Source organism: Cricetulus griseus (genome assembly GCF_003668045.3).
Source record: "Cricetulus griseus strain 17A/GY chromosome 1 unlocalized genomic scaffold, alternate assembly CriGri-PICRH-1.0 chr1_0, whole genome shotgun sequence".
Taxonomy (NCBI): domain Eukaryota; kingdom Metazoa; phylum Chordata; class Mammalia; order Rodentia; family Cricetidae; genus Cricetulus; species Cricetulus griseus.
This window is the reverse complement of record NW_023276806.1, coordinates 233,702,643-233,714,762: the sequence shown is the minus strand read 5'-3', so window position 1 is coordinate 233,714,762 and position 12,120 is coordinate 233,702,643. Positions and strand designations below refer to the sequence as shown.

The 12,120-nt window shown below is 44.0% G+C and overlaps 1 protein-coding gene across 3 annotated transcripts in view; it reads left to right on the top strand.

Moving 5' to 3' along the window:
* Positions 1-12,120, top strand: part of Srpk1 (SRSF protein kinase 1) — a 38,747-nt gene that overhangs the window by 20,908 nt on the left and 5,719 nt on the right. For all 3 annotated transcript variants that reach the window (XM_027389046.2, XM_027389044.1, XM_027389045.2), the window contains 6 exons: positions 1,535-1,560; positions 1,960-2,173; positions 2,542-2,943; positions 3,509-3,609; positions 8,809-8,916; positions 11,019-11,088. In XM_027389046.2, the coding sequence (XP_027244847.1) occupies positions 1,535-1,560; positions 1,960-2,173; positions 2,542-2,943; positions 3,509-3,609; positions 8,809-8,916; positions 11,019-11,088 (921 nt within the window). The remainder of the gene's footprint in view (positions 1-1,534; positions 1,561-1,959; positions 2,174-2,541; positions 2,944-3,508; positions 3,610-8,808; positions 8,917-11,018; positions 11,089-12,120) is intronic.

The window sequence follows — 12,120 nt, the reverse complement described above, 5'->3', positions numbered from 1 at the left end:
ATATGCTATGTAGTAAAATAGCTGACTTACATTGTTGTTTTGAAGTGTTTTTATTTGGTGGGTTTTACGTTTGTATGGGATTTCTTTACTTTGTAGGGGTAGCTTTTGTGCATGTTAATGTGAGGTCAGCTTGCTGGAGTCAGTTCTCTCCACCATGTGGGTCCTGGGGTCAGATCCAGGTTTTTGGGCTCAGTAGCAAGTGTCTTTACCTGCCAAACCATGTTCCCGACCCCAATTTTAGAAGTCTTGTTATACAATAGCTAAGGAAAAATTTGAACTCCTGATCCTTCTGCCTCGGCTCCTCCTTGCCTAGATTGTAGCAGTGTGTGTGTCCCTGGTTGCTCCTTGGGTGGCTGTTTTTATGTATTTGCCTCTTGGTGCTCACACATGCTCAGTTACTGACATTGCCAGGGAGAACTGCTAGTTTGTTTTCATTGATGAGGAGACCCTGACTGAGTCACTTGGTTTCATTTTCCCTTAAACAGGAATTGTGGGTTTTAAATTTCCCATTGAAGCAGTTGTTAGAGCCCCCACAATGCTGTGCTCAGTGAGTAACGATTGTGGTGATTTTTCCATTTGAGGTGCAGGTTTAATTTTAGTAGTTTAATTGTATTTGATGATGTTTCTAGACACATTGAAACACCAGTTATTAAGGACTTATTTTCAAGAATACCCAATGAGATGAAAGTTGATGGGTAGGGTTCAGTTTCTAAGATGAAAAGAAAATGAATTTTCTATCATGCCTTTAAACCACAACTGTAAATACTTTTGGAAGGAAAATGAAACACCACACCACACCAAAGCTGTGCTGTTAACTGTAATATTCCCTGTGGTGGTTACTTAGCTCTTGATGTCCGCCTTTAAAACTCACAAGTGATCCAGCATGACCCATCAGGTAAAGGCATTTGCCATGCAAGCCTGGTGACTGGAATTTGTAGAAAGGTGAAATTTGAGCACATGTATGGCAACACTATGGCTATACACTATGGCTATACTTTTTTGTGCTTTAATAAAAGACAAAGTGCAAAAGGAAAACATGAAGGGTGGGAACCCTGGGTGCTTACGCATGGACAGCAGAAGTGCTGTTCTGAGCAGCATCGCTTGTGGGATTAAATAGGAACTTGGCTCTGGATAGATGGGTACTGGTGATGGAGAGAGTATTTTACAGTCTGAGCAGGATGGCACGTGCCTTTAATTTCAGCACACCGAGAGGCCCTGTCTCTAAAACACTTCTTTAAGCCAGATGGTTGTGGTGTAGGCCCTCAATCCTAACAGAGGCAGAGGAAGGCAGATATCTGAGTTGGAGGCCAGCCTGGTCTACAGAGTGAGTTTCAGAATAGGCAGAGCTATTTGTTACAAAGTAACCCTGTCTAATAAAACTACTTTAAGAAACTACTTGAATAAAAGTTTGGCCACTTTCTATGTATTGTTTTTCTTAAAAATAATGTAGTTTCCTGCATTGTCACTTGGAGAAAGTAGGCTGTGTGAGAGGATGAGACTCTGGCAAACCTGTGTTTTCTCTCTTTTTTTACAGTCAGTACTGCTCCACAGCCTAAACCAGTAAGTATAAGCATGCAGCACTCCTGTGTTTAACTTCTGGGTACTGGGCACGGGCATATTATGGATGGTAGTGGTTTATTTAGAGTGAAAATCAAAGAAAAGGACCATTTCCTGCGCTTCCATGATTTTCTCCAATAAATCTGATCACACCGTCAGCAAGTTTGTATACTGGTGAGGCTTCTGTGAATAGAGGTGACCCAGCCTCCAGACTATACAGAAGATGGAGACCTGTTAGTGTCATTTCGTTAAGTTTCATAACAGTTCTGCAGATTTGCATTAATGGAATACTAGGGAAAGAGTGGAATTTAATTAGGAAATAATTAAAGTTATCAGTTGTCTCCAACCAGGGGTAATGGATTAGCCACCTGAAGGCTTTATCTGTTTGTAATCTCCGCCCAGGCTGACAAAATGTCAAAGAATAAGAAGAAGAAATTGAAGAAGAAGCAGAAGCGCCAGGCAGAGTTACTAGAGAAGCGAATGCAGGAAATTGAGGAAATGGAGAAAGAGTCGGGCCCCGGGCAAAAAAGACCTAACAAGCAAGAAGAATCAGAGAGTCCTGTTGAAACACCCTTGACAGAGAACCCACCTAATAAAATGACCCAAGAGAAACTTGGTATAAATAGAGCGTTGCAACCATGGCTTCATGGCATACCTGAGCATCTGTTTATCTCTGTTATGTAATGTGTGGTTTCATGTATGCAGCTCATCTCTGGGGGTGTCCTGTAAGAATTCAGATCTTACCATGATGCTAGGCAGGTGATAGTAAAGTGTAACTTGTTGCTTTCTCCTCCAGAGGTGGAGATAGACTTTGTAGCTACTGGGTAAGGATGAGATCTTTGTCCTTCCATCAGTAGGTGTCAGAGGGTTGTTAGTCTTGTTTTTATGTCACTCAGTAAAAGCTAGAAATGTTGTAAACTTGTGAGAAGTATCTGTTGTTGACCAGCACGTACACACACGCATCCTTTTCTGTTTGTTCCTTAGAAGACTCAAGTTCCAGTGGTCAGGATCAGACCCTCACGGAGTGTGCTGTAGAGGGTGGTGACACAGAAATTAATTGCAATGGAGTAATTGGAGTCGTTAATTACACTGAAAACAGTAACAATGAAACATTGAGGCTGAAAGAGGACCTGCGTAATGCTAATGACTGCCGTGTGCACACTTTGAAGCAGGAAGCTAGTTTCCTGACCTCCCCAAATGGAGACAGCAGTGCATCTCCAGAAACAGACTCTTGCACACCTGTGACCTCTGAGGTGTCAGAGACCATGGTGTGCCAGGCCTCCTCCGTAGAGCAGGACATCAGCCACCTTCAAGAGAGCATCCGGGCAGAGATTCCTTCTGGGGATGAGCAGGAGCAGGAGCATAATGGACCACTGGACAACAAAGGTACCACCCTGACGCCCGCCCTGCACAGCGTGCTCTTGGATTCCTAGGCAAACTGCTTTTTTACACCAGGCATCTGTTTGGTTTGGTTTGGTTTTTCCCCATGGGGAGACAGGGGTGTCTGTTACAGTGGTTGAAGTGGGGTTGGGCAGACTTTGTGTAGTTTGGGCAAAATCTACCCCGAGCTACATCTCGAGGGAGCAGTTGTTCAAGTTACTTCCAGTGTGTAGATCTGTGGCTAGCTTTAGAGTGGGGACAGAGCATTCCAGTCATCTGTCTACAGGGGCTTTATGCTCTAGGAGCTTGAGTCTTAGTGGACTGTGGTGGCGCATACCTTTAATCCCAGCAGAGGCAGGTGAATCTCTGTGAGTTCCAGGACAGCCAGGGCTATACAGGGAAACCTGTCTCTAAAAGCCAAAAAAGCAAAGAAAGAAACTTGAGTCTTACAAAGAAAGCTTCAGGAGAAGTTCCTGGGGATCGTCTAAATCTTAACTTGGAGACTTTTGTTTCCCTTAGGTTATCTTGTGTTCATTTAACTCTTTTAACTGATAATGGCTGTTGTCTGTAGGAAAATTCACTGCTGGAAATTTTCTTATTAATCCCCTTGAGCCAAAAAATGCAGAAAAACTCAAAGTGAAGATCGCCGATCTTGGGAATGCCTGCTGGGTGGTGAGTTGCTTCATTGCTGTATTTCAAATGACCAGGCGAGGGACAGTGGTTTGGTTATGCTAAGAGTAGACATCTGCACTGTATTTTACTAGTTATTTCAGTTTTCCTTTTGATTTTATTTTGAATATAATGAATGTACAGGAAAGGGGGGTGTATAATGGGAAGCAAATCAGTGTCAAGCCCCACCCCATCAGCTTTAGCCATGTCTGCTTGCTTGGCTCTTACTCACTTGGACAGCCTTGGAGCCCATGTTCACCGCACACACAACACACACACACACACACACACACACGCACGCACGCACGCACGCACGCACGCACGCACGCACGCACACACACAGCTCCATTCTCAAAGTGAGCATTTACTTTCAAAGTTGTAACCTTTTAATTTCACCTAGCATTTTATTCACCTGTGATTAGTGTGGGACTCAGTTGGCTGTGTGTTGTGAGTGCCCCAGTCACTGCATCCCAGAGCGCTTAATGAAGGTGTCTGTATGAGCAGCTGGCCTGAATTCCAGAAGCTTTTGATGAACATTGCTATATGACTTACCTTCAAAATATATGTAATTATATATTTTTATTAGTAGTTTGTTTGCTATGTGGTATCTTTTATATCTAGTTAAACAAGTTTTTGTTTGTTGGTTTCTCTGTGTAGCCTTGACTGTTCCGGAACTTGCTCTGTAAAAACACACAGAGATCCTCCAGAGTACTGTAATTAAAGGCATGTGCCCCATGACAGGCTATTTTAGGGCCGGGCTATGTGCAACTGCCCTTCAACTTGAGGTCATTCTCCTGCCTCAGCCTCACAGCTGCTACAGTCCCATTGGACTTTTTTTTTTTTTCCCAGCCTGTAGGGTCTCCAAAGCTGCTTATGAAATAATGACTCAAACTAATATTAATTATAACTGTTTGGCATTGGCTTAGACATTATTACCGTCTAACCCATTTCTGTTAATAAATCTATGTATTGCCACGAGGCTGTGGCTTACCAGTAATGCTCCAGCATGTTACACATCACCTCTCCAGCTCCGCCCTCCTTTCTGCATCTGTGTTTGGATTGCCCACCTAACTATATTCTGCATGGCCATTGGCCTAATCAGCTTTATCAGCCAATAAAAGAAACACATATCAGAGCCTACAGAACATCCCCTGTCAGTTAAAGGTGTGCACTGCAACATCTGACCATTCATTGTTTCTTCTCTTTCCTGGACAGCCCTCCATTAACTCAGGGTCTCTCACTGAACCTGGGCCTGGCCATTCATCCTTCAGCGAGATTGGCCTGCCTGTGATCCCCAGAGATCCTCCTGTGTCTTCCTGCCTCTTTTTTGTGGGGATCACACTCAGGTCTGCTTTAGCCATCTCCCTATCCCCTGTGTGCCTCCTTTTACATATCTCTGCTGAAATGTCCGTAAGCCCTTTACCTTTCCATTCAGCAAACATACTGCATGTGCCCCAGCTTGAACACACACTGTCCCTCCTGGCTGTATCTGACTCAGTTCTCACTTCTCAGTCGCCTTCAATTTGCCAACATTTGGCATTAAGTAATGGGATTTTACATGATTTTCAGACAGCTTGGGTTTTGTTTTGTATGTTGTTTTGGTTTGGAGATTTTTGTTTGCTTGTTTGCTCTTTTTTTGTGTGTGTCAGTTACATGCTTGTGGTTTAGAGATGATGCAGGTTTGACTTTAAAGGTGACATCTGCTTGGTTGGGTTTTCACTCCGGAACACATGGAGTAAATAGGTTCTGTGCTTCCTGCACACTGCCATTACTCTAATTTTAGGGGAGTACTGGGCATCAAACCTGTCTAGCAGGATCCCTACTGTAGCCTAGGACTATCTGAGCAGTGCAGACACTCCTTTTGCAAGAATGAAAGGGATTTGTAGATAAATAAATCCCACCAACAACCTGACCCCAGATTGCAAAAGTCCCAGCACAAAAACCAACTTGGGTCTGAAGCAATGAAGTCACTGAAACAGTGAAGTTAAGAAAGAACACTTGCTGTTCTTGCACAGGGCCCAGGTTCTGTTCCTGGTAACCACCTTTCAGCTTACAACCATCTATGTATGCATGTGGTATACATATGTTCATCATACAGACAACACTCAACGCACATAAAACAAGTAAATTAAAATAAGCCCAAAACAAAAAATCTGATAACTTGAAAAACCAAGACAGCATTCCCCTCCTCTGTGACTGATGTCACAGTAATGACCTGCAGTGACCATGAGCTAGATGAAATCCACACCCTCCAAGAGTGGTTCCTAGTATGTTCAGACAAGGCACACACAAGCTCCTGGTGAATCCCAAAACAGTCGTCAATGCAGATGGTTCAGCATATAAACTGTTGCTAGGCCTGACGGGGACTAATGCCTGGAAACCAACTCCAAGATGTTCCCTGACCTTCACACCCATTGCCACACAAACAGTACCAGACAGGTAAGGCGAGCTCAGTAGGAAAGTAAGAAGGCAAGAATACTGAAGGAGAAACAAAATGAAATCCTGGCAGCAGGGCCTGGTGTCACTTCCCAGCCTTGGGAGGCAGAGGCAGGCGGATCTCTGAGTCCTGGGACAGCCTGGTCTACAGAGTGAGTTCTAGGACAGCCAGAAATACACAAAGAAACCGTCTTGAAAAACAAAGGGGAAAAAAGAAAGAACAAACAAGACACTGGCAGCTTCACCACAGACTAATCAAGACAGGGCCAGAGTAGACCTGGAAACATGGGAGAAGAATTAGGACCTTCAAGCCAGGGTAGTTAGTAGGAGTCGGCAGTACCTTGGAGAAGTTTGGGACAAAATGAAGAATTTCACTCCAGAGGTGGACCTGTTGTCAATAGTTGTAGCAGGAAAGGCCTTGCCACACTGTGCTGTAATTAAAGCCATAAGCAAAGCGTTGAAAGCATCAGGATTGGAACGGCAGAACACGAACAGTGACAGCTGATGGCCCAGGAGAAACTCTGAAGGCCAGGAGCACATGGAATGAAGAGTTGTAGCTTCGGAAAGCAGGGCTGCTGCCTGTCCCCGCAGAATGATGGTGTGAGCCTTTTGAGAATTCCTATGAATAGTCTCAGTGCCCCAGAAAAAGACACAGCTGAGGTCACAGAGAGAGGGCTCCACACTGAAGAGTAATTACTGCTTACCGAGGACATCCGACATACCACAACCACTGTAGCGCCATCTCCAGAACATCCAGCATCCTTCTGACTTCCGGCAACACGTGCACACACGCTCAGGGGTACAGATGTGCAATGTGTATGTGTGTCTACATGTATGTTTGTCCAGTGTGTGCATCCAGTACCTGAAGAGGCCAGAAAAGGCCGTCAGATACCCTGGAACTGTACTTACAGATGGTTGGGCAATGAGTTGCCATGTGGGTGCTGGCACAAACTCAGGTTGTCTCCTAGAGTAACAAGTACTCTTAACCACTGGTTCTCTCCCTGTCCCTAAATAAAATCTGAATCCTTTCTTGAGACAGGCCCTCACTGTGTATGTAGCCTTGGCAGGCAAGGAAGTCACAATGTAGACTAGTCTGGCTTTGAATTTCTGCCTGCCTCTGCCTCCTGAGTGCTGGGATTAAAGGCTCGAGCCACTTGTTAACCACACAGCAGGCTAACAAGAATTTCTTAAAGGGATGAACAGATTGGATCAAACAACAGGGACTTTGTTCCTGTTCCTCGAGATTACTCAACATCAAAGACAGGTGTGACCTTATTGTGTGAGATATGAAAAGGTGTTCCAGATATGAAAAGTGCAAATGGCCCTTGCAGACTTTGGATCTGGCCAGAAGTGAGGAAGGTCCCCACAATCCATTAGTATAGCAGCACGGTGATCAGTGTCACTCTCGCCAGTTAACACATCTCTCTGGTCCATCCAAGTGCTGCCCATGGACCTAATCTAAAATAGATACACTAGGACACAGAGCAAGTCCAGTTTATCCTAGAGATAAACTGGAATAATTTTATGAGTAACAGTGAATGAAACTAGAAAGCAGCGAGAGAAACTGCAGGGACTGGAGCAGTAACTTGGCAGTGCAGTGTGCTTGTGGCGGTCAGAGGACAGCCTGTTGGAGTTGGTCTCCCGGGAGTGTGAGGCTGGCAGGCTGTGAGTGGCCCTGTGTGTTCTTTGAACACGTGTCCGTGAAGGCCCAGCTACCTCATCTGTGTAAGTAACAGACATGGGTGCGTTCCTCCTGGAACCCTCGTGCTGTTTGCTCACTTGATCCAGTGACCCTCAGCCTGCGCCATGCTGCCTTTCTGCCTGCAGGGCTGCAGGGTTCACTTTCTGCACTGTTTTACGCGTTCTAATATAATGTCAGTTTTGTTTCCTATACAAGACTTACCTTAAGTCTTCGTTTTCATATTGTGCTTCTCTTTAACCTTTATTGTATGGGAGCCTGCATGTGTGCACCTGTGAGCCATCACGCATGGAGTCAGAACAATTTGCAGGAAAACGGTCTCTCTTTCTCCCCCTTCCCCCCAAGGTGGGTCTGAGAGATCCAACTTAGAGTTTCATGCGTGTTGACAGGCTCCCTTACCTGCTGAACCCTCTTTCTGTGTACTTTTATATATTTGTTTGTTTGCCTGCTTGCTTTGTTTAGGTTTCTTTGTTTTGCTTTTTGGAACAGTGTCTCATTGTAGCCCTGGCTGTCCTAGAACCCCCTATGTAGACCAGCCTAGCTTTGAACTCAGATCTGCCTGTCTTTGCCTCCCAAGGGCCAGGATTAAAGGTGTGTGCCACCACACCAGTTCTAATTTTTGATTTCTCGATAAAGCTATTGTTACTCCTAAATCTGTGTGTCTAAACTAAATTAAGGTTCATTATTGCTTGGGTGATGGTGGTACACTCCTTTAATCCCAGTGCTCATCGGCAAAGGCAGGTGGATCTCTGAGTTCAAGGTTAGCCTGGAGTATATAATGAGTTCCAAGATAGCCAAGGTTACACAGAGAAACCCTATGTGAAAAAAAAAACTAAAATAAATACATAAACAGATACATACATGTATGTATGTATATATATTAAGGCTCATCTGTTTTTAAAAGTTTTTTGAAGTAGCAGTAGGGCAGGTTTGTTTTAGGGCTAGCAGCATGAAAATTAGTGGAAGTTTTTTAGAGAATTTACTTTGTTATTCCTTATTAAGCAACCCTGAGTTGTTCTTTTGTGAAATATATGACTAGTAAATTCTCTACTCACTGAATTACTTAGCACAAGCATTTCACTGAAGATATCCAGACAAGGCAGTATCGGTCTTTGGAAGTTCTGATAGGATCTGGCTACAACACACCCGCTGACATCTGGAGCACTGCGTGCATGGTAAGCCCTCCCACCCTGTTTGCTTACTTCGGTACTGGGTACTGTATCTAAGTCACAGCTCTTCACCAGGAACCGACTCCACATGTGTTGAATTGAGAGTATTGATTGTTCTGGGTCATCAGTTCTTTTGTATTGGGAGATGACTAGTGTCCTTGAGCTCTTAGCTTGTTTGCAGATTAAGGATACCCTGGAAAGACTTGGGTTCTCTGCCGTTCAGCAGATCCTCAGATGTCTTTGTTTCTCATGGTGTGAGGTCCATGAATCACTGCTTTATGCTGGGTTGTTATTTCTTGACCCGAGCTTTCCTTTATCGAAGACTGTCTTCGATAAGCCAGCAGGCGTCCTTGTTCTTTGGGCTTGTGATTTGAGCTCCAGCCAAAGCTTTCCATGCTCACACAGACCATGCTCCTACACGAGTGTGTTCGCTTTTCCAAGTCAGCTTCTGCCCGGCTGGCTACAGGATTAATTTGGAGGTCCCCACAACCCCTCAGGGACCACTAATTTAGCATTTTGTTAGTAAGGGTGCAGATGAAGGCCAGACTTAAGAAAAATGTCTGGGCCGGGCATTGGTGGCGCACGACTTTAATCCCAGCACTCGGGAGGCGGCAGAGGTAGGTGGATCTCTGAGTTCGAGACCAGCCTGGTCTACAAGAGCTAGTTCCAGGACAGCCTCCAAGGCCACAGAGAAACCCTGTCTCGAAAAACCAAAAAAAAAAAACAGAAAAGAAAAGTGTCTGGGAGGCCACTCTCTTGTTAGACTGTCAGTACTAGGAAGGTCCCCTGTGTGTCAGTTGTGCACACCTTAATTGTGATTTCATTAGTCCCCAGGGTCAAAGTATGACAGATCCCTTCTCGGCAGTAAGTAAAGGCTGTGTCTTTCGAGGCAGGAGGATTGCCAAGAATCCAGGACCATCTTGGATTACATAGTCAAGATTATCTCCAAAAAAAAAAATACACACATACACTTTTTGTTAAACATTGAAATTAGGAAAAATCTCAGGGTTCATTGTAATCTGGGGAGTAGATTCCAATTTCATTTCTAGACCATTCAAATTCCAACACAGGAGGGAGCTGTTCTTCTCGGGAGTGATTTGTGCCTAGACTCCCTAACACCTACTTGTGCCCTTTGCTGGCCTCGGAGGGAAACTCAGGGGGCCTGGAAGAGGATGGTGTTGTCTAACAGGTTCATTTCATATCTGTGTGGTACAGAATGTCATGGTGAAATCTGAGGCATTGGTGTTTCTGTCATTTAAGACAGTTTATTGGTGGCTAGAACATTGAGAATTCTAGAGCCACAAGCTGGCTCAGTTGGTTAAGGCACCTGTGTTCAAAGCTGACAGCCCAAGTTGAAACCCAGAGACATGCATGATGGGAAAAAGGAGCAACTCCTGAGAGTTGCCACGTAGTCTCTCTCTCTCTCTCTCTCTCTCACACACACACACACACACACACACACACACACACACACACACACACACAGTCACACACAGAGAATTAGTAAGTAAAATGCAATGTAAACACTTTTGGGATTTTGGTTTGGTTTTTCGAGACAGGGTTTCTCTGTGTTACAGCTCTGACTGTCCTGGAACTCACTTTGTAGACCAGGCTGACCTTGAACTCACAAAGATCCCGAGTGGTGGGATCAAAGGTGTCCGCCACCACTGCCCAGCTTTAACATTATTTTAAGGAACATTCGGAACCTCTTCTGTCTGTGTTGAAATGCAAACTGTATTGTTAGCTGCCGTTAGCCCATTGCCTACTGGTCTCCACTCTGGTTTTGTGTTCTGTGTTTTCCTTTTCCCATTTCTTTTGTTTTAGCTTTAGTTTTCTTGGGTTGCCTTTACTCAGTGGGATACCCAGTTATCAACAATTGATGATTGTTTTTCTGTTTTATTTTGTTTTTTATTCCCCCCATTTTATTAATTTATACCTGTCCCTCAGGAATAATTTTAGACATTTTGTAAACAATCATCTAATATTGGAATCAAATAGCAATAGGCTTTGCAAAGGCGTTGTTGTGTTTTTTTTGTGTGTGTGTTTTTTTTTTTTTTTTTTTTTTTTTTTTTTTTTTGATGCTGTCATGTGCTTTCTCTCTCTCTTAGGCCTTTGAACTAGCCACAGGGGACTATTTGTTTGAGCCTCACTCAGGGGAGGATTACACACGTGATGAAGGTGAGTCCCCTGTACCAGCTGTTTTGTGACAGCAGTTATGCTTTCCACTGGTAACTAGTATCATTTGTTAGCACCAAAGGTCTTTGTTACTATACTAGGAGTGTGTAAGACCTGGAGAAATGGAGCTGATGTAAAGTAGGATAGTGATGACATTCCAGCACCAAGGAAACCTGTAGAACAATCATGGGGTCTTGGCCAGCCTAAGCTACACATTGAGAGCCTGTCTCAAAAAGTTTAAAAATAAACAAATTAGTGTCAGATACAGAAGACACAAGCAAAGATCATAAAGACTGGTGGCTCAGTTGCTGAAGTGCCTGAGCCCAACCCCCAGCACTGTTAAACTGAGAGAGGTGGCACATACTGTAATCCCAGTTCTGGAGAGGTGGCAAGAGGCTCCAACCTTCAAGGTCGTCCTTATTTGTATAGCAGGTTTGAGGCCAGCTTGGGCTGAATGAGATCACAGATCTTATTTGCTTTTTGAGACAGGGTTTCTCTGTGTACACCTGACTGTCCTGGAACTCACTCTATAGATCAAGCTGTCTTTGAATTCACTGTGGTCCAGCTGCCTCTGCCTCCCAAGCTCTGGTATCAAAGGTGTGCACTACCATGTCCTGTTAGAGGTCTTTTTTTTTTTTTTTTTTTTTTTTTTAAGAAAGAATGGAATACTAAAGAACCCTGCCAGCCTCAGTTGGTTAACTTATAACTTACTTGCATTTTTGGGTGGGTGGGTGGGTGGGTGGGTTGGCCACTTGGTTGGTTTCAACATCTGCTTGGCTTCCTTTAAAGATCAACGACTTTTCCCACAGCTCCGATTTGACTCTTTTATTTATGTCTCCATGTTGGTTTGGAAGTCGGTAATTTTAATCTAATCTGCAACACGGTGACAGAGACTATATCCTCCATATATTAACATTTAGCATTTCCCTTTTGTAGAAATTAAAGCTATATTTATTTCTTTTTAAGTTGTACAGAATTCCATTTTAAATTAAAATATAGTGGATTTAAATTTTGTGACCCTGTAGGAAAAGTCCA